Source organism: Somniosus microcephalus, chromosome 18, assembly GCF_052327205.1.
Source record: "Somniosus microcephalus isolate GS21.2 chromosome 18, FLI_Smic_1.0, whole genome shotgun sequence".
In the NCBI taxonomy this organism is placed as follows: domain Eukaryota; kingdom Metazoa; phylum Chordata; class Chondrichthyes; order Squaliformes; family Somniosidae; genus Somniosus; species Somniosus microcephalus.
Window position 1 is genome coordinate 83,668,605 of NC_141004.1, and position 19,932 is coordinate 83,688,536.

The 19,932-nt window shown below is 52.0% G+C and overlaps 1 protein-coding gene across 6 annotated transcripts in view; it reads left to right on the plus strand.

The window, feature by feature from the left end:
- The window catches only part of LOC147105419 (serine/threonine-protein kinase 38), a 175,617-nt gene that overhangs the window by 131,765 nt on the left and 23,920 nt on the right, over positions 1–19,932 (plus strand). For all 6 annotated transcript variants that reach the window (XM_086011719.1, XM_086011717.1, XM_086011718.1 and 3 more), the window contains 3 exons: positions 7,515–7,576; positions 8,769–8,886; positions 14,875–14,998. In XM_086011719.1, the coding sequence (XP_085867845.1) occupies positions 7,515–7,576; positions 8,769–8,886; positions 14,875–14,998 (304 nt within the window). The remainder of the gene's footprint in view (positions 1–7,514; positions 7,577–8,768; positions 8,887–14,874; positions 14,999–19,932) is intronic.

The window sequence follows — 19,932 nt, forward strand, 5'->3', positions numbered from 1 at the left end:
TCATTGGATGCAGCCTACCGGGGCATGGATGCCTACTCCTCTGCACCGTGGACGCCGCGGGGAATGACAGCCTGGGACACGGTCGGACCACCTCATAGCGCCGTGCCACCCCAGCCACACCCCAGCAACGGCCCAACTACCGCAGCAGTGTCTCAAGGCCAGACAGCAGTGCCCCAAGGCCAGAAATGCTACTTCTGTGGCCAGGCAAAACACCCCAGAGCGCGCTGCCCGGCGAAAAACGCGATCTGCTCGGGCTGCGGGAAGAAGGGACACTACGCTAACGTCTGCAGGGCCAAAGCCACCCCGAACCCCAGCAGCGCCGCGTGTGGGCCATGCGGACCGCCATCTTGGGCCTCCCCGGCCATGTGCGAACCACCGATACAGCAGCCATTTTGGACGCCTCCAGCCACATGGGGATCATGGACGCCGCCATCTTGGACGACAGCCAGAACGCAGCAGGCCCCCAACACCGCCTCATCTGATACCCGCAGCGACACACCGACCCCTATGCTGGCATCCGTTACACTGGACCAAGCGAGACCGCACCAGCTGGCCAGTTCCACAATGGACATTAAGGTAAATGGCCACGATACAATCTGCCTTTTTGACTCTGGGAGCACGGAGAGCTTCATCCACCCCGACACGGTGCGGCGTTGCTCTCTCCCAGTCCTGCCTGCGCACCAGCGGATTTCTATGGCCTCCGAGTCCCAGTCGGCGGACATCGGCGGCTACTGCGTAGTGACACTCGTAGTAGACGGGACCGTGTACGATCATTTTAAACTTCTGGTCCTGCCTGACCTCTGCGCTGCCGTCCTGCTGGGGTTAGATTTTCAGTGCCACCTTAAAAGTGTTACGATGGCGTACGGTGGACCCCTACCCCCACTCACAGTCCGCAGCCAGCAGCTCCCAAATTGCCCGCCGCGCACCAGGTGCAACCTCTCCACACTCAGAGTCACCCCCCCCCCACTGTTTGCTAACCTCACCCCCGACTGTAAGCCCATCGCCACAAAGAGCAGGCGATACAGTGCCGGGGACAGGGTTTTCATTAAAACCGAAGTGGAGCGGCTCCTGAAGGAAGGGATTATTGAGGGCAGCACCAGCCCCTGGCGAGCCCAGGTTGTGGTCGTTAAGACCGCGAGAAGCAGCGCCTGGTCATCGACTACAGCCAGACAATAAATCGCTACACCCTGCTGGACGCCTACCCACTCCCCCGCATAGCTGATATGGTCAACCAGATCGCGCATTACCGCGTCTTCTCGACCATTGACCTGAAATCAGCGTACCACCAGCTCCCTATCCGCCCTGAGGACCGCCAGTATACTGCCTTTGAGGCAAACGGCCGCCTCTACCACTTCTTTAGGGTTCCCTTTGGCGTCACCAACGGGGTCTCCGTCTTCCAAAGGGAGATGGACCGGATGGTAGATCAAAATGCGTTGCAGGCCACTTTCCCATATCTGGACAATGTGACCATCTGCGGCCGTGACTTGCAGGACCATGACGCAAACCTCGAAAAATTCCTCCGCACCGCCCAACTCCTGAACCTGACATATAACAAGGAGAAGTGCATATTCCGCACAAACCGCCTCGCAATCCTTGGCTGTGTTGTGGAACACGGAGTCATCGGCCCCGACCCCGACCGGATGCGTCCCCTTATGGAACTCCCACTGCCTCAAGGCCCTGAAGAGGTGCCTAGGGTTTTTCTCCTATTATGCCCAGTGGGTCCCCTACTATGCGGACAAGGCCCATCCGCTGATCAGGTCCACCTCTTTTCCCTTGACGGCAGAGGCCCGCTTAGCCTTCCACCGTATCAAGGAAGACATTGCCAAAGCCACCATGCACGCAGTGGACGAATCCATCCCCTTGCAGGTGGAAAGCGACGCGTCCGACTTTGCCCTGGCCGCTACCCTCAATCAGGCGGGGAGACCCATGGCCTTCTTTTCACGAACCCTCCAAGGCCCGGAGACCAGACACTCCGCTGTTGAGAAGGAGGCCCAGGCGATTGTGGAGGCTGTGCGTCATTGGAGGCACTACCTGGCCGGAAAACGATTTACCCTGCTCACTGACCAACGTTCAGTTGCTTTCATGTTTAACAACAAGCAGAGGGGCAAAATCAAAAATGACAAGATCTTGAGGTGGAGAATCGAACTTTCCACCTACAATTGGGGTTACGGGGATAGGGTGGGATATGTGTTGGTGTAGGGGTTACGGGGATCGGGTGGGATATGTGTCGGTGCAGGCTCGATGGGCCGAAATGGTCTCTATCTGCACTGTGGGGTTTCTGTGATTCTGTGAATTACGAGATCTTGTACCGGCCCGGGAAGCTCAATGAACCCCCGGATGCGCTATCGCGTGGCACCTGCGCCAGCGCGCAGATCGATAGACTGCGGGCCCTCCACAATGACCTCTGCACTTTTATAGACCAGACAGGGCCCACCTGATAAAAGCCACTCGCCCCTTCGAGCGCCTGAGCGTTGATTTTAAAGGGCCTCTCCCCTCCTCCGACCGCAATGTGTACTTCCTCAATATTATTGATGAGTACTCCCGTTTCCCGTTCGCCATCCCCTGCCCGGACATGACCAGTGCCACGGTCATTAAATGTCTGAACGACCTCTTCACCCTGTTCGGTTTCCCCAGCTATATCCATAGCGACCGGGGCTCATCGTTTATGAGCGACGAACTCCGTCAGTACCTGCTAACTAGGGGTATTGCCACAAGCAGGACCACCAGTTACAACCCCCGGGGGAACGGACAGGTGGAAAGAGAAAATGCGACAGTTTGGAAGGCCGCCCTGCTAGCCTTAAAGTCTAGGGGCCTTCCAACCTCCCGCTGGCAGGATGTGCTCCCCGATGCGCTCCACTCTATTCGGTCACTGCCCTGCACTGCCACTAACGCCACCCCTCATGAGAAAATGTTTGTCTTCCCAAGGAAGTCCACATTGGGGACATCGCTACCGCCATGGCTGACGTCCCCAGGGCCGGTCCTACTGAGAAGGCACGTGAGGACCCATAAAACGGACCCCCTGGTCGAGAGGGTCGACCTCCTCCACGCCAACCCCCAGTATGCTTACATTGCATACCCGGACGGGCGGGAGGACACAGTCTCCATAAGAGACCTTGCACCCTCGGGGGCCGCAGTAACCCACTACCCACTACCACCCCCCCCCACGATCCGATATCCAGCCCCAGCAGACGGCAGGCCTGGGCCCCGCGACCCGCTCGACATCTACGAGGACGACACGCCTGTGCCACAGCCCACGCAGGACTCGACGCCGGAAGCTCCACTACCCCTGCCGTCGCCACGCCGATCACAGCGGCAGACAAGACCTCCGGAGAGACTCCAATACACTAACTTTTAATACACTTCACCCCGCCGGACTCAATTTTAAACAAGGGGTGAATGTGGTAAACCACTGTTTGTATTCCACTGTGTACATGCCTGGACATGCCTCGGCTGACTCCTCCCACAAGTCCTAGTATAAAGGTGACTGCTCCCCAGCCCTTTGTATTTCTGGACCGGTCGACCACTCGAGGCAGACCTTCATTCTTTTGTTAATAAAAGCCTTTAGTTACTCTCTTAACTCTCAAGTCTTTTATGAGTAATTGATAGCGCATCAAGGAGCGAGGTTAGGAGAGTTTTATTTACACAGAGGGTTGTTGGAGCACGGAATGTTTTCCACAGGGAGTGATTGCGGCAGAGACCATTGCATCTTTTAAGGAATAATTGGATAAATATTTGAAGCAGAGCTAGGTACAAGGCTGTGGGGAGAGAGCGGGGCAGTGGGATTAGTTTGAGATTGATACAGGGCTGTGGGGAGAGAGCGGGGCAGTGGGATTAGTGTGGGATTGATACAGAGCTGTGGGGAGAGAGCGGGGCAGTGGGATTAGTTTGGGATTGATACAGAGCTGTGGGGAGAGAGCGGGGCAGTGGGATTAGTTTGGGATTGATACAGAGCTGTGGGGAGAGAGCGGGGCAGTGGGATTAGTTTGGGGATTGATACAGAGCTGTGGGGAGAGAGCGGGGCAGTGGGATTAGTTTGGGATTGATAGAGCTGTGGCGAGAGAGCGGGGCAGTGGGATTAGTTTGGGATTGATAGAGCTGTGGGGAGAGAGCGGGGCAGTGGGATTAGTTTGGGGATTGATACAGAGCTGTGGGGAGAGAGCGGGGCAGTGGGATTAGTTTGGGATTGATACAGAGCTGTGGGGAGAGAGCGGGGCAGTGGGGTTAGTTTGGGATTGATAGAGCTGTGGGGAGAGAGTGGGACAGTGGGATTAGTTTGGGATTGGTACAGGGCTGTGGGGAGAGAGCGGGGGCAGTAGAATTAGTTTGGGATTGGTACAGGGCTGTGGGGAGAGAGCGGGACAGTGGGATTAGTTTGGGATTGATACACAGCTGTGGGGAGAGAGCGGGGCAGTGGGATTAGTTTGGGATTGATAGAGCTGTGGGGAGAGAGTGGGACAGTGGGATTAGTTTGGGATTGGTAGAGAGCGGGGCAGTGGGATTAGTTTGGGATTGGTACAGAGCTGTGGGGAAAGAGCGGGGCAGTGGGATTAGTTTGGGATTGATACAGAGCTGTGGGGAGAGAGCGGGGCAGTGGGATTAGTTTGGGATTGATACAGGGCTATGGAGAGAGAGTGGGGCAGTGGGATTAGTTTGGGATTGATACAGGGCTGTGAGGAGAGAGCGGGGCAGTGGGATTAGTTTGGGATTGACACAGGGCTGTGGGGAGAGAGTGGGACAGTGGGATTAGTTTGGGATTGACACAGGGCTGTGGGGAGAGAGTGGGACAGTGGGATTAGTTTGGGGACTGATACAGGGCTATGGGGAGAGAGCGGGACAGTGGGATTAGTTTGGGATTGATACAGAGCTGTGGGGAGAGAGCGGGGCAGTGGGATTAGTTTGGGATTGATACAGGGCTATGGGGAGAGAGTGGGGCAGTGGGATTAGTTTGGGGATTGATACAGGGCTATGGGGAGAGAGCGGGACAGTGGGATTAGTTTGGGGATTGATACAGGGCTATGGGGAGAGCGGGACAGTGGGATTAGTTTGGGATTGATACAGGGCTATGGGGAGAGAGCGGGACAGTGGGATTAGTTTGGGATTGATACAGAGCTGTGGGGAGAGAGCGGGGCAGTGGGATTAGTTTGGGATTGATAGAGCTGTGGCGAGAGAGCGGGGCAGTGGGATTAGTTTGGGATTGATACAGAGCTGTGGGGAGATACGGGGCAGTGGGATTAGTTTGGGATTGATACAGAGCTGTGGGGAGAGAGCGGGGCAGTGGGATTAGTTTGGGATTGATACAGAGCTGTGGGGAGAGAGCGGGGCAGTGGGGTTAGTTTGGGATTGATAGAGCTGTGGGGAGAGAGCGGGGGCAGTAGAATTAGTTTGGGATTGGTACAGGGCTGTGGGGAGGGAGCGGGACAGTGGGATTAGTTTGGGATTGATACACAGCTGTGGGGAGAGAGCGGGGCAGTGGGATTAGTTTGGGATTGATACAGGGCTATGGGGAGAGAGCGGGGCAGCGTGATTAGTTTGGGATTGGTACAGGGCGATGGGGAGAGAGTGGGGAATTGGGATTAGTTTGGGATTGATACAGAGCTGTGGGGAGAGAGCGGGGCAGTGGGATTAGTTTGGGATTGATAGAGCTGTGGGGAGAGAGTGGGACAGTGGGATTAGTTTGGGATTGGTAGAGAGCGGGGCAGTGGGATTAGTTTGGGATTGGTACAGAGCTGTGGGGAAAGAGCGGGGCAGTGGGATTAGTTTGGGATTGATACAGAGCTGTGGGGAGAGAGCGGGGCAGTGGGATTAGTTTGGGATTGATACAGGGCTATGGAGAGAGAGTGGGGCAGTGGGATTAGTTTGGGATTGATACAGGGCTGTGGGGAGAGCGGGGCAGTGGGATTAGTTTGGGATTGATACAGGGCTGTGGGGAGAGAGCGGGACAGTGGGATTAGTTTGGGATTGATACAGGGCTGTGGGGAGAGAGCGGGGCAGTGGGATTAGTTTGGGATTGATACAGGGCTGTGGGGAGAGAGTGGGGCAGTGGGATTAGTTTGGGTTTGATGCAGGGCTGTGGGGACAGAGCGGGGCAGTGGGATTAGTTTGGGATTGATACAGGGCTGTGGGGAGAGAGCGGGGCAGTGGGATTAGTTTGGGATTGATACAGAGCTGTGGGGAGAGAGCGGGGCAGTGGGATTAGTTTCAGTAAAGAACTGGCACAGGCCCGATGGTGGTTTTACGCTCAGGATGAGGATTTGGTAAGAGAGGTTACTTGAGGTGCTGTGAGACGATGTGGAGCCGTGGGAGAAGGACACTGCTTTCGCTGGAACTGGTATGGGAGGTGATGTAAAACTGAGCATACTAAGGATTTTTTCTCCGTTTCCCCTTGTTCCCCTTGTCTGAAGGCGCTGACTTTGGGTGGGTCATGGTTTCGTGGGTGTCAGCAGCTTCATCATAGAAAGATGCAGTGCAGAAGGAGGCCATTTGGCCCATCGTGACGGTGCCAGCTCTTTGAAAGAGCTATCCAATTAGTTCCACTGCCTACTCGTTCCCCATTGCCCAGCAATTTTTCCCCCGTCAAGGAAATGACCCAATTCCCTTCTGAAGATTATTATTGAATCTGCTTTCACCACCCTTTCAGGCCGTGTAGTCCAGATCACAACAACTTGCTGCGTAAATATATTTTTCCTCACGTCATGTCTGGTTCTTTTGCCAATTTTCTTAAATCTGTGTCCTCTGGTTACTGACCCTCCTGCCAGTGGAAACACACTCATTTACTCTATCAAAACCTGTCATGATTTTGAACTATCCAATTTCCTCTTAACCTTCTATGTGGTAAGGAGAACAACCCCCAGTTTCTGCAAGTAACTGTAGTCCCTCATCCCTGGGACCATTCGAGTGAATCTCCTCTGCACCCTCTCCAAGGCCTTGACATCCTTCCTAAAGTGTGGTGCCCAGAATTGGACACAATACTCCAGCTGGGGCCTAACTAGTGTTTTATAAAGGTTTACTATATCTTCCATTCTTTTGTACTCTATGCCTCTATTTATAAAGCCAAGGATCCTGTATGCTTTTTTAACGGCCTTCACAACTTGCCCTGTCACCTTGTGTACGTACACCCCCTTTAAAATTGTACCATTTGGATAATATTGCCTCTCCTCACTCTTCCTACCAAAATGAAGAAGATTGGTCATGTAAGCTTGGGTGGGGATTGTTGGCAGGCTGTGCGAGCAGGTGGTTCAGAGAGGAGGAGTGAAGCCTGATCCCAGCCTGTCCTCTGACACCCACACATTCACTGTCTAGCATCCCTGGGCAGGCATGAGGAATATGAATCCTGGCTGGTGCCCTAGCTGGGATAGGCTAACTGGCGTCACTCTGCTCTGTGACTTCAGCGCATGGCCATCGTCGGAGGGTTGCACAAGTCTTTAACCAGTGGTACTGGCGGGGTTAAATCCTGGCCTTGCTGCCCTAATGCCTCGTGATGATCTGATGTGTGTACTGAACATGTCCTCCCTCAGCTTTTCAGAACATGAACTCGAAGCGGAAAGCAGAAACCTGGAAGAGGAACCGGCGGCAGCTGGTGAGTATAGTTACCGTGATGAGGTGTGACCCAGGGTGGGGGGTTGTTAGCAGTGACTGGCCGAGGGCTACACTTCATTCCCAGAATGCACCTGCTACAGTTCCTGGTCAGAAATTCTGTTGCGAGTGAAAAGGAGGTTTGAAATGGTGCTGTTCGGTACGTGGGGAAATTGTACTATTTGTATCGGTGTTTCCGTGTGGAATCCCAGGCGATATCCGCAAAACCTGTATTGTAAGCTTTGAAATCCCAAAGACTTGTTCTTCACCCTCCCCACACGGTCAGTATTGCCTCACTCGCTGACCACGCACTCAAACTCCACAAGGCAGGTCCTGTATCTGATCTTCTCCCAGCTTGGACAAACCCCCCCCCCCCCCCCCGGGTCATCGCACTACTACTTGTTGACCCAATTAATTAATCCCACTCCCACAGATTGCCAATTAAATAATCACACCTCCGAACATTACTCAGCCCAGGGGACTGGTTCGTGCCCATAGAACTAAAGGTTTAAACCCAAATTCTATTTGGGTGAGTGTTGCAGCTGTTGTCTTCAGCTTGCTAGGAGCTCATCCACAGGCCCTGTTTGGATATAGTGCCCAGTGAGGTCCTCACAGAGTCGTACTTACTCTTACTCTGCCATCTTGTGAGGAAATGGTCTGTGGCACAGGGGGGCAATCTTAATAGTGCTGTCTGTCAGACTTTGATTGATGGTGTTGTCAAGGCTGCGACATGGAGGCCTCCTCGAACTTCCCAAACGTTATTGTCTACCTTTAACGAGTGGAAGACAAAGCCTTTGGCAAATCAGTGCTGGAAGCTGGTGTGGAATGTCTGCAGGGGCCCTCCACCCTCCAGAATGTGTTTGGTGTGTGAGGGATGCTGGGTGCTGGGGTAAGGTGGATAACTGGCTTGATGACCTGCAATGCGTTCGATGTACGTCACAATCCTACACGTCAGGCCTTGCACGGGGGTTTGGGGAATGATATTGAGTGGCTGAGTTGCATTTTAGTTGATGTACTGACACAAAGGTGCAGGTGAGACAACCTGTCTGACACCTATGTTTCCCTAGAGCTTGTGAAACTAGACCATGTTATAAGGCGTGTGGCCCACATTAATTTGAAGGTGAGGATGTGTTCCGTTCTGATCCCTGATCCCCAATCCCCTTACAGTTCTGTCTTTATCTCACCCTTACCTTCAGGCCTTCTCCACTGTGGGGACTCCAGATTACATCGCGCCCGAAGTGTTCATGCAGACCGGCTACAACAAACTGTGTGACTGGTGGTCACTCGGGGTCATCATGTACGAGATGTTGATTGGTAAGGTTGCTTCCGTCTACAGTGTGACACCAATCGGTCTGGCACGGAGGGAGGTTTTCTCTCCTTTTCTGGATGCTTGATTCATCCTTGAGACGTGGCTGCCCAGTCAAAGCATGAGTTCCAGGTGCGCTGTGTGCGCGGTACAGGCGCGCTGTGCGTGTGGTACAGGCGCGCCGTGATTGCAGTGGGAGGCGTGCGTGCGGTACAGGCGCGCTGTGCATGCGGTACAGGTGCGCTGTGACTGCAGTGGGAGCTGTGCGTGTGGTACAGGCGCGCCGTGACTGCAGTGGGAGGCGTGCGTATGGTACAGGCGCGCCGTGACTGCAGTGGGAGGCGTGCGTGTGGTACAGGCGCGCCATGACGGCAGTGGGAGCTGTGCGTGTGGTACAGGCGCGCCGTGATTGCAGTGGGAGGCGTGCGTGCGGTACAGGCGCGCTGTGCATGCGGTACAGGTGCGCTGTGACTGCAGTGGGAGCTGTGCGTGTGGTACAGGCGCGCCGTGACTGCAGTGGGAGGCGTGCGTATGGTACAGGCGCGCCGTGACTGCAGTGGGAGGCGTGCGTGTGGTACAGGCGTGCCATGACGGCAGTGGGAGCTGTGCGTGCAGTACAGGCACACCGTGACTGCAGTGGGAGCTGTGCGTGCAGTACAGGCGCGCTGCGACTGCAGTGGAAGCTGTGCGTGCGGTTCAGGCACACGTGACTGCAGTGGGAGTTGTGCGTGCAGTACAGGCGCACCCTGACTGCAGTGGGAGCTGTGCGTGCGATACAGGCACACTTTGACTGCAGTGGGAGCTAGGCATGCCATACAGGCACACTTTGACTGCAGTGGGAGCTAGGCGTGCGATACAGGTGCACCGTGACTGCAGTGGGAGCTGTGCGTGCGGTACAGGCGCACCGTGACTGCAGTGGGAGGCGTGCGGTACAGGCGCACCGTGACTGCAATGGGAGGCGTGCGGTACAGGCGTGCCGTGACTGCAGTGGGAGCTGTGCGTGCGGTACAGGCGCACCGTGACTGCAGTGGGAGGCGTGCGGTACAGGCGCACCGTGACTGCAATGGGAGGCGTGCGGTACAGGCGCGCCGTGACTGCAGTGGGAGCTGGACGTGCGGTGCAGGCGCACCATGACTGCAGTGGGAGCTGTGCGTGCAGTACAGGCGCGCCGTGACTGCAGTGGGAGCTGGACGTGCGGTACAGGCGTGCCGTGACTGCAGTGGGAGCTGTGCGTGCGGTACAGGCGCACCGTGACTGCAGTGGGAGGCGTGCGGTACAGGCGCACCGTGACTGCAATGGGAGGCGTGCGGTACAGGCGCGCCGTGACTGCAGTGGGAGCTGGACGTGCGGTGCAGGCGCGCCATGACTGCAGTGGGAGCTGTGCGTGCGGTACAGGTGCGCTGTGACTGCAGTGGGAGCTGTGCGTGCGGTACAGGCGCACTGTGACTAGTGGGAGCTGTGCCTGCGGTACAGGTGCACCGTGACTGCAGTGGGAGCTGTGCGTGTGGTACAGGCGCACCGTGACTAGTGGGAGCTGTGCCTGCGGTACAGGTGCACCGTGACTGCAGTGGGAGCTGTGCGTGTGGTACAGGCGCACCGTGACTGCAATGGAAACTGTGCGTGCAGTACAGGCGCGCTGTGACTGCAGTGGGAGCTGTGCGTGCGGTACAGGCGCACCGTGACTGCAGTGGGAGCTGGACGTGCAGTACAGGCGCGCTGTGACTGCAGTGGGAGCTGTGCGTGCGGTACAGGCGCACTGTAACTAGTGGGAGCTGTGCCTGCGGTACAGGTGCACCGTGACTGCAGTGGGAGCTGTGCGTGTGGTACAGGTGCACCGTGACTGCAGTGGAAGCTGTGCGTGCACTACTGACAGCTTCCTTTGGAAAGGTCCACATGCCTATTAAAACCTTTTGTTCACATGTCTGGTGGACTGCACAGCCTGTTACCTCAGGCGGCCGACACTGAGAGTGTCCCTTCTGCCCGGTGAGATGGGCGAGGGCCACACTGGAGAAGGGTCAGTGCGCCGTTGTAGCTGTTGTCTCTGGATTACTACCTAAGCCATGTGCAAATTGGCATAGGGTCAGTAAGATCAGAGAGTTGAATGCGTGGCTCTAGGATTGGTGTGGGAGAAATGGGTTTCGATTCATGGGGCACTGGCACCAGTACTGGGGAAAGAGGGAGCTGTTCTGTTGGGATGGGCGTCACTTGAACCATGCTGGGACCAGTGTCCTGGCGAATCGAATAACTAGGGCTGTAGATAGAGCTTTAAACTAAATAGTTGGGGGGAGGGCTCAGGTGAGGGGACACTTAGAAAGTTAAAAAGCAATAGTGCAGGGTAACGATAACCAGAGTGTGACAGGAAGGGACAGAGCATACAAGCAAAGAGTGCACCAGCAAATTGGGTCAGAGTAGGGAAAAATGGTAAAAAGATAAAATTAAAGGCTCTTTCTCTGAATGCACGCAGCATTTGTAACAAGATAGATGAATTGACGTTACAAATAGAAATAAATGGGTGTGATCTGATAGCCATTATAGAGACGTGGTTGCAAGGTGACCAATGCTGGGAACTGAATATTATGGGGTATTTGACATTTCGAAAGGATAGGCAGAAAGGAAAAGGAGGTGGGGTAGCTCTGTTAATAAAGGATGAGATCAGTACAGTAGTGAGAAATGATCTTGGCTCGAAAAATCAAGATGTAGAATCAGTTTGGGTGGAGATAAGAAATAATAAGGGAACAAAGTCACTGGTGGGGGTAGCCTATCGGCCCACTAACAGTAGGTACACTGTAGGACAGAGTATAAATCAAGAAATAATGGGGGCTTGTAAGAAAGGTACTGCAATAATCGTGGGCCATTTTAATCATATAGATTGGACAAATCAAATTGGCAAAGGTAGCCTTGAGGACAGTGTCTTACAACAATACGTTGTGGAAACAACCAGGGAACAGGTTGTTTTAGATCTGGTAATGTGTAATGAGACAGGATTAATTAATGATCTCATAGTAAAGGATCCTCTAGGGAAGAGTGATCATAACATGATAGAGTTTCACATTCAGTTTGAGGGTGAGAAACTTTGGTAGAAACTAGTGTCTTAAACTTATATAAAGGCAATTACAAAGGTATGAAGACAGAGTTGGCTAAAGTGGACTGGGAAAATAGATTAAAAGGTAAGACGGTAGATAAGCAGTGGCATACTTTTAAGGAGATATTTCATAACTCTCAACAAAGATATATTCCAGTGAGAAAGAAAGACTCTCCGAGAAGAATGAACCATCCATGGCTAACTAAGGAAGTTAAGGATGGTATCAAATTGAAAGAAAAGGCATACAATGTTGCAAAGATTAGTGGTAGGCCAGAGGATTGGGAAATTTTTAGAAACTTGCAAAGGATGACTAAAAAAATAACAGAGGGGGAAAATAGATTGAGTAAACGAGCAAGAAATATAAAAACAGATAGTAAGAGCTTCTACAAGTATATGAAAAGGAAGTGAGTAGCTAAAGTAAACGTTGGTCCCTTAGAGGGTGAGACTGGGGAATTAATAATGGGAAACAAGGAAATGGCAGAGACTCTGAACAAATATTTTGTATCTGCCTTCACAGTAGAAGACACTAAAAACACCCCAATAATAGTGGAAAATCAAGCGGCAAAAGGGAGGGAGGAACTTAAAACAATCTCTAGAGAAAAAGTACTAGGCAAACTAATGGGACTACAGGCTGACAAGTCCCCTGGACCTGATGGCCTGTATCCCAGGGTCTTAAAAGAAGTGGCTGCAGAGATAGTGGATGCATTGGTTGTAATCTTCCAAAATTCCTTAAGATCCTGAAGCGGTCCCAGCGGATTGGAAAACCGTAAATGTAACACCCCTATTCAAGAAAGGGGGGGGGAGACAGAAAGCAGGAAACTATAGGCCAGTTAGCCTAACATCGGTCATTGGGAAAATGCTGGAGTCCATTATTAAGGAGGTAATAGGACATTTAGAAAATCATAATACAATCAAGCAGAGTCAACATGGTTTTATGAAAGGGAAATCGTGTTTGACAAATTTATTAGAGTTCATTGAGGATGTAACAAGCAGGGTGAATAAAGGGGAACCAGTAGATGTGCATTTGGATTTCCAAAAGGCATTCGATAAGGTGCCACATAAAAGGTTACTGCACAAGATAAGAGCTCATGGTGTTGGAGGTAATATATTAGCATGGTTAGAGGATTGGCTAACTAACAGAAAACAGAGAGTCGGGATAAATGGGTCATTTTCCGGTTGGCAATCTGTAACTATTGGGATGCCACAGGGATCAGTGCTGGGGCCTCAGCTATTTACAATCTATATTAATGACTTGGATGAAGGGACCGAGTGTAATGTAGCCAAATTTGCTGAGGATACAAAGATAGGTGGGAAAGCAAGTTGTGAGGAGGACACAGAGTCTGCAAAGGGATATCGAGAGGTTCAGTGAGTGGGCAAAGATTTGGTAAGTGGAGTATAATGTGGGAAAATGTGAGGTTATCCACTTTGGTAGGAAGACTAGAAAAGCAAATTATTATTTAAATGGAGAGAGACTACAGAATGCTGCGGCACCGAGGGATCTGGAGGTCCTCGTACATCAAACACAAAAGGTTAGCAGGCAGGTACAGCAAGTGATTTCACCCTCTGGGTGGAAGAATTTCTCCTCAAATCCCCTCTAATCCTTCTACCAATTACTTTAAATCTGTGCCCCCTGGTTATTGACCCTTCTGCTAAGGGAAATAGGTCCTTCCTATCCACTCTACCTAGGCCCCTCATAATTTTATACACCTCAATAAGGTCTCCCCTCAGCTTCCTCTGTTCCAAACAAAACAACCCCAGCCTATCCAATCTTTCCTCATAGCTAAAATTCCCCAGCCCAGGCAACATCGTCGTAAATCTCCTCTGTACCCTCTCTAGTGCAATAAAAAGAAATACTTGCATTTCTATAGCGCCTTTCACGACCACCAGATGTCTCAAAGCACTTTACAGCCAGTGAAGTACTTTTGGAGTGTAGTCACTGTTGTAATGTGGGAAACGTCCTTCCTGCAATGTGGTGACCAGAACTGCACGCAATATTCTAGTTGCAGCCTAACTAGTGTTTAATGCAGTTCAAGCACAACCTTCCTGCTCTTGTATTCTCTGCCTCGGCTAATAAAGGCAAGTACCCGTATACCTTCTTAACCACCTTATCTACCTGTCCTGCTACCTTCAGGGATCCGTGGACATGCACTCCAAGGTCCCTCTGATCTTCTGCACTTCTCAGTGTCCCACCGTTTATAGTGTATTCCCTCGCCTTGTTAACTCTTCCCAAATGCAGTACCTCACACTTCTCCAGATTGAATTCCATTTGCCACTGTTCTGCCCACCTGACCAGTCCATTGATATCTTCCTGATATACTTGCATTGGAGGCAGTTCAGAGAAGGTTCACGAGGTTGATTCCTGGGATGGAAGGGTTGTCTTATGAGGAAAGGTTGAGCAGGCTGGGCCGACACTCACTGGAGTTTAGAAGAATGAGAGGGGATCTTATTGAAACATATAAGATTCTGAGGGGGCTCGACAGGGTAGATGCTGAGAGGATGTTTCCCCTCGTGGGGGAATCTAGAACTAGGCACAGTTTCAGAATAAGGGGTCGCCCATTTAAGACAGACGAGGGGGAATTTTTCCTCTGAGCTTCGTGAATCTTTGGAACTCTCTACCCCAGAGAGCTGTGGAGGCGGAGTCAGTGAATATATTCAAGGCGGAGATTGACAGATGTTTGAACTACAGGGGGGTCAGGGGTTACGGGAACAGGCAGAAAGTGGAGTGGAGGCCAAGATCAGATCAGCCATGATCTTATTGAATGGCGGAGCAGGCTGGAGGGGCCGAATGGCCGACTCCTGCTATTTCTTATGTTCTTATGTTGTACACACTCTGCAACCTGCATGCTGTCTGGGAACTTGCTTCATCCCATGTGCAAGGTTCTGCCTAAAATTTGTGCTTTTTGTTTCCCTTCAGGCTACCCACCATTCTGTTCAGAAACCCCTCAGGAGACGTACAAGAAAGTGATGAATTGGAGAGAGACCCTCACATTCCCACCAGAGGTTCCCATTTCAGAGAAAGCCAAGGACTTGATACTGAGGTAAAGATTACATAAGAACATAAGAAATAGGAGCAGGAGTCGGCCATTCGGCCCCTCGAGCCTGCTCCGCCGTTCAATGAGATCATGGCTGATCTTCTGCCTCAACTCCATTCACCGGCCCTTTCGCCATATCCCTTGATGCCCTTACTAGTCAGAAATCTATCGACTTCTGTTTTTAATATACCCAATGACTGAGCCTCCACAGACCTCTGGGGTAGAGAATTCCAAAGATTCACCGCCCTCTGTGTGAAGAAATTTCTTCTCATCTCAGTCCTGAATGGCCTACCCTTTATCCTGAGGCTGTGGCCCCTGGTTCTAGACTCCCCAGCCAAGGGAAACATTCTCCCTGCATCCACCCTATCATGCCCTGTAATAATTTTGTATGCTTCAATGAGATCCCCTCTCATTCTTCTGAATTCAAGTGAATACAGGCCTAGTTTATTCAATCTCTTCTCATACGACAGTCCCGCCATCCCAGGAATCAATCTCGTGAACCTTCATTGCACTCCCTCTATGGCAAGTATATCCTTCCTTAGGTAAGGAGACCAAAATTGTACACAGTACTCCAGGTGTGGTCTCACCAAGGCCCTATATAATTGGAGTAAGACTTCTTTACTCCTGTACTCAAATCCTCTTGTAATGAAGTCCAGCATACCATTTGCCTTCCTAATGGCTTGCTGCACCTGCACATTCACCTTCAGTGACTCATGTACAAGGACACCCAGGTCCCTTTCAGCATCTGCATTCCCCAATCTTTCACCATTTAGGAAATACTCTGCCTTTCTGTTTTATATACCAAAGTGGATAACTTCACATTTATCCACATTATATTCCATCTGCCATGTTCTCGCCAACTCACTGAGCCTGTCGAGATCCCCTTGAAGCCTCTTCACATCCTCTTCACAACTGACACTGCCACCTAGCTTTGTATCATCAGCAAATTTGGAAAAGTTACATTTAGTCCCCTCATCCAAATCATTGATATAGATTGTGAAGAGCTGGGGCCCAAGCACCGATCCTTGTGGTACCCCACTAGTCACAGCCTGCCATCCTGAAAAAGACCTGTTTATCCCTACTCTTTGTTTTCTGTCTGTTATCCAATTCTCAATCCATGCTAGTATATTACCCCCAATTCCATGTGCCCTAATTTTGTTCACCAACCTCTTGTGTGGGACCTTATCGAAGGCCTTCTGAAAATCCAGATACACCACATCTACCGGTTCCCCTTTGTCTACTCCACTAGTTACATCCTCAAAGAACTCCCGTAGGTTTGTCAAACAGGATTTCCCTTTCATAAATCCATGTTGACTCTGCCCAATCTGACTATTAGTTTCTAAGTGCCCAGTTATTGCATCCTTTATAATAGATTCCAGCATTTTCCCAACTACTGATGTGAGGCTAACAGGTCTGTAGTTCCCCGTTTTCTCTCTCCCTCCTTTCTTAAATAGCCGGGTTACATTTGCTATCCTCCAATCTGCAGGAACCGTTCCAGAACCTATAGAATTTTGGAAGATGACAACCAATGCGTCCACTATCCCAATGGCCACTTCTTTCAAAACCCGAGGATGTAGGTCATCCGGTCCTTGGGATTTGTCGACTTTTAGTCCCATTAATTTTGCTAGTACTGTTTTTTTACTAATAATTTCTTTAAGTTCCTCATTCTCGTCACACCCTTGGTTTTCTCGTATTTCTGGGAGGTTTTTTGTGTCTTCCTCCGTGAAGACAGAAACAAAGTATTTATTTAATTTCTTTATTCTCCATTATAAATTCTCCCGTCTCTGACTGTAAAGGACAGTCTTTTCCTATAGATGCTTTTACAATCCGTTTTTATATTTTTCGCTAGTTTGTGCTCATATTCCATTTTCCCTTTTTTTATCAATTTCTTGGTCCCCCTTTGCTGATTTCTGAAAAGATCCCAATCCTCAGGCTGACCGCTTTTTCTGGCAACTTTATAAGCTTCCTTTGACTTAATACTAGCTTTAATTTCTTTTGTTAGCCATAGTTGGATCACTTTTCCTTTTGGGTTTTTATGCCCCAGAGGAATATATGTTTGTTGCAAATTATGCATTATTTCCTTGAATGTTAGCCATTGTATGTCCACCCTCACACCTTTTAGTGTAGTCTCCCAATCTACCATGGCTAACTTGTCCCTCATACCTGTGGTAAACCACGTTCACTATCGTATCACTGTTAGTAGTTAGCACTGTTCACCACTGTTCGTTATAACTGTATCACTGACCACTATTGTATCACGGTACGAGGTCGCCTCTTGCCACACTGCTATACCTGGGATGACCACTGCCGACTCCGCCTTGGCTCCACCCACCAGGCCAGGTATAAAGGTGAGCGACTGGCTGGTATTCCTCCTGCTTGGATCGGATCACCCACGAGAGTGGGCTCTGTTATTTAGTCAATAAAAACCTTTAGTCACCTTCGTAACTCTTCGCCTTTTATTGGAGGAATTGATAGGTATATCAATTTTATTGACTAAATTTAATGATGTCCGACAACGAGTCACAACTGGCGGAGGAGCCACCAGCGCAGCTCCCAGGAGCACAGCCACACCAGCCAGCTTGGCTGCGAGCCCTCAGACCGCCGTACCTGGACCTGAACCCACGAGCAGCAAACTCAGCCGCAGACTTTAAACACTGGCTGGTCTGCTTCGAATCATACCTGAGAGAATCCAGCGTCCCTCAGGCATCCAAACTAAGTGTCCTGCAGGCACAACTGAGCCCGAGAGTATACACTCTCATCGAGGACATGACTACCTACGAGACCGCCATCAACCTGCTGAAACAGAAGTACCGGACCCCGGTAAACTACATGTACGCTAGGCACCTCCTAAGATCACGGCCGCAACAGCCAGGAGAATCAGTAGCCGAATTCTCACAGGCGCTATATGCACTCGCCAGGAACTGTGACTTTAAATCGGTGTCGGCAGCCGAAAATACTGAAGATAATATCCGCGACGCATTCCTGAAAGGCCTACGGTCCGAGTACTCACGGCAAAGACTGCTGGAAGCTAAAGACCTCAGCATGGAAAAAGCTGAAGCCCTCGCTATCTCCCTGGAAGTGGCCCACCAAGATCAGGAAGCATTCACCAGGTACTGCTCGCGACCCTGGGACTCGGGCCCGACCCCTACCACAGCACCCTTCCCAGCGCCGCCCCCGGGACCTACCTCTGCGTCGGCGTCCCGGACCCGACCGGCCCCGCCACCCCCGGCACCGGCCCCGACATCGGGCATCCGCGATCGGGCCGCTGGCTGTTTTTTTTGTGGCCAGGAGAAGCACCCGAGGTCGCGCTGCCCAGCCAAGAACTCCATATGTAAAACCTGCCTGAAGAAAGGCCACTTCTCCAAGGCCTGCAGGAGCGGATCCTCAGAGGCCAGCAGTGCCGCATGCGAACTATGGGGGCGGCCATCTTCGTTTAGGGCAACTGAGGCCAGCATCCCCACACATGAGTCATGGGGCGGCCATCTTTGTTTAGGGCAACTGAGGCCAGCATCCCCACACATGAGTCATGGGGGCGGCCATCTTTGATTAAGGCAACCGACCCCAATAGTGCCTCATGGGGCCCTACCTCGTGGGAGACGCCATTTTACTCACCACGCCCGACCGCCTCGCCCGCAGATGACAACGACTCGCTCAGCTACACACTAGCTTCCGTCACCCTGGACCAAGCCCGCCCGCACCATCTGTCCAAGTCAATGATGGACATCAAAGTGAACGGCCACGCCACGACCTGCCTGTTCGACAGCGGAAGCACGGAGAGCTTCATCCACCCAGACACGGTGAGCCACTACTCCCTCTCTGTCCTACCAACGCGCAGCCGAATCTCGATGGCATCGAGGTCCCACGCCACGGACATCAGCGGCTACTGTGTCGTGACCCTGTCGGTTAAGGGCACGGAGTATAAAAACTTTAAACTCCTCGTCCTCCCCCATCTCTGCGCTGCCGTCCTACTAGGGCTGGACTTCCAATCCCACCTCCAAAGCGTAACCCTAGCATACGGTGGACCCCTCCCCCCACTCACAGTCAACAACCAGCAAACGTTAAACCGCCCACCGCGTAACACCTGCAGCCTCTCCACCCTCAAGGTCCCGCCACCCTCTCTGTTTGCTAACCTTACCCCTGACTGCAAACCCGTCGCTACCAAGAGCAGGCGGTATAGCGCCGGGGACAGAGCCTTCATTAGCTCTGAGGTGCGGCGCCTCCTGAAAGAGGGCATTATCGAGGGGAGCAGCAGCCCCTGGCGTGCCCAGGTCGTAGTCGTAAAGACCGGCGATAAAAACCGCCTGGTCATCGACTACAGCCAGACCATAAACAGATATACCCAGCTGGACGCATACCCCCTCCCCCGCATATCTGACATGGTCAATCAGATTGCACAGTATAAAGTATTCTCGACCATCGACCTGAAGTCGGCCTACCACCAACTCCCTATCCACCCTGAGGACCGCCAGTATACCGCCTTCGAGGCGAATGGGCGCCTATACCACTTCCTTAGGGTCCCCTTCGGTGTCACTAATGGGGTCTCGGTCTTCCAAAGGGAGATGGACCAGATGGTTGACCAGAACGAACTGCAGGCTACATTCCCCTACCTAGATAACGTCACTATCTGCGGCCGCGACCGGCAGGAACATGACGCGAATCTGGAGAAATTCCTCCGTACGGCCCAACGGCTGAACCTCACCTACAATAAGGAGAAATGCGTGTTTAACACCACGCGCCTTGCCATCCTCGGCTGCGTAGTGGAGAACGGAATCATCGGCCCCGACCCAGAAAGAATGCGCCCCCTCATGGAGCTACCCCTCCCCCACTGCCCTAAAGCACTTAGGAGAACCCTGGGGCTTTTCGCCTACTATGCCCAATGGGTACCCAATTACGCGGACAAAGCCAGACCCCTCCTGAAAGCCACTTCCTTCCCCCTCACG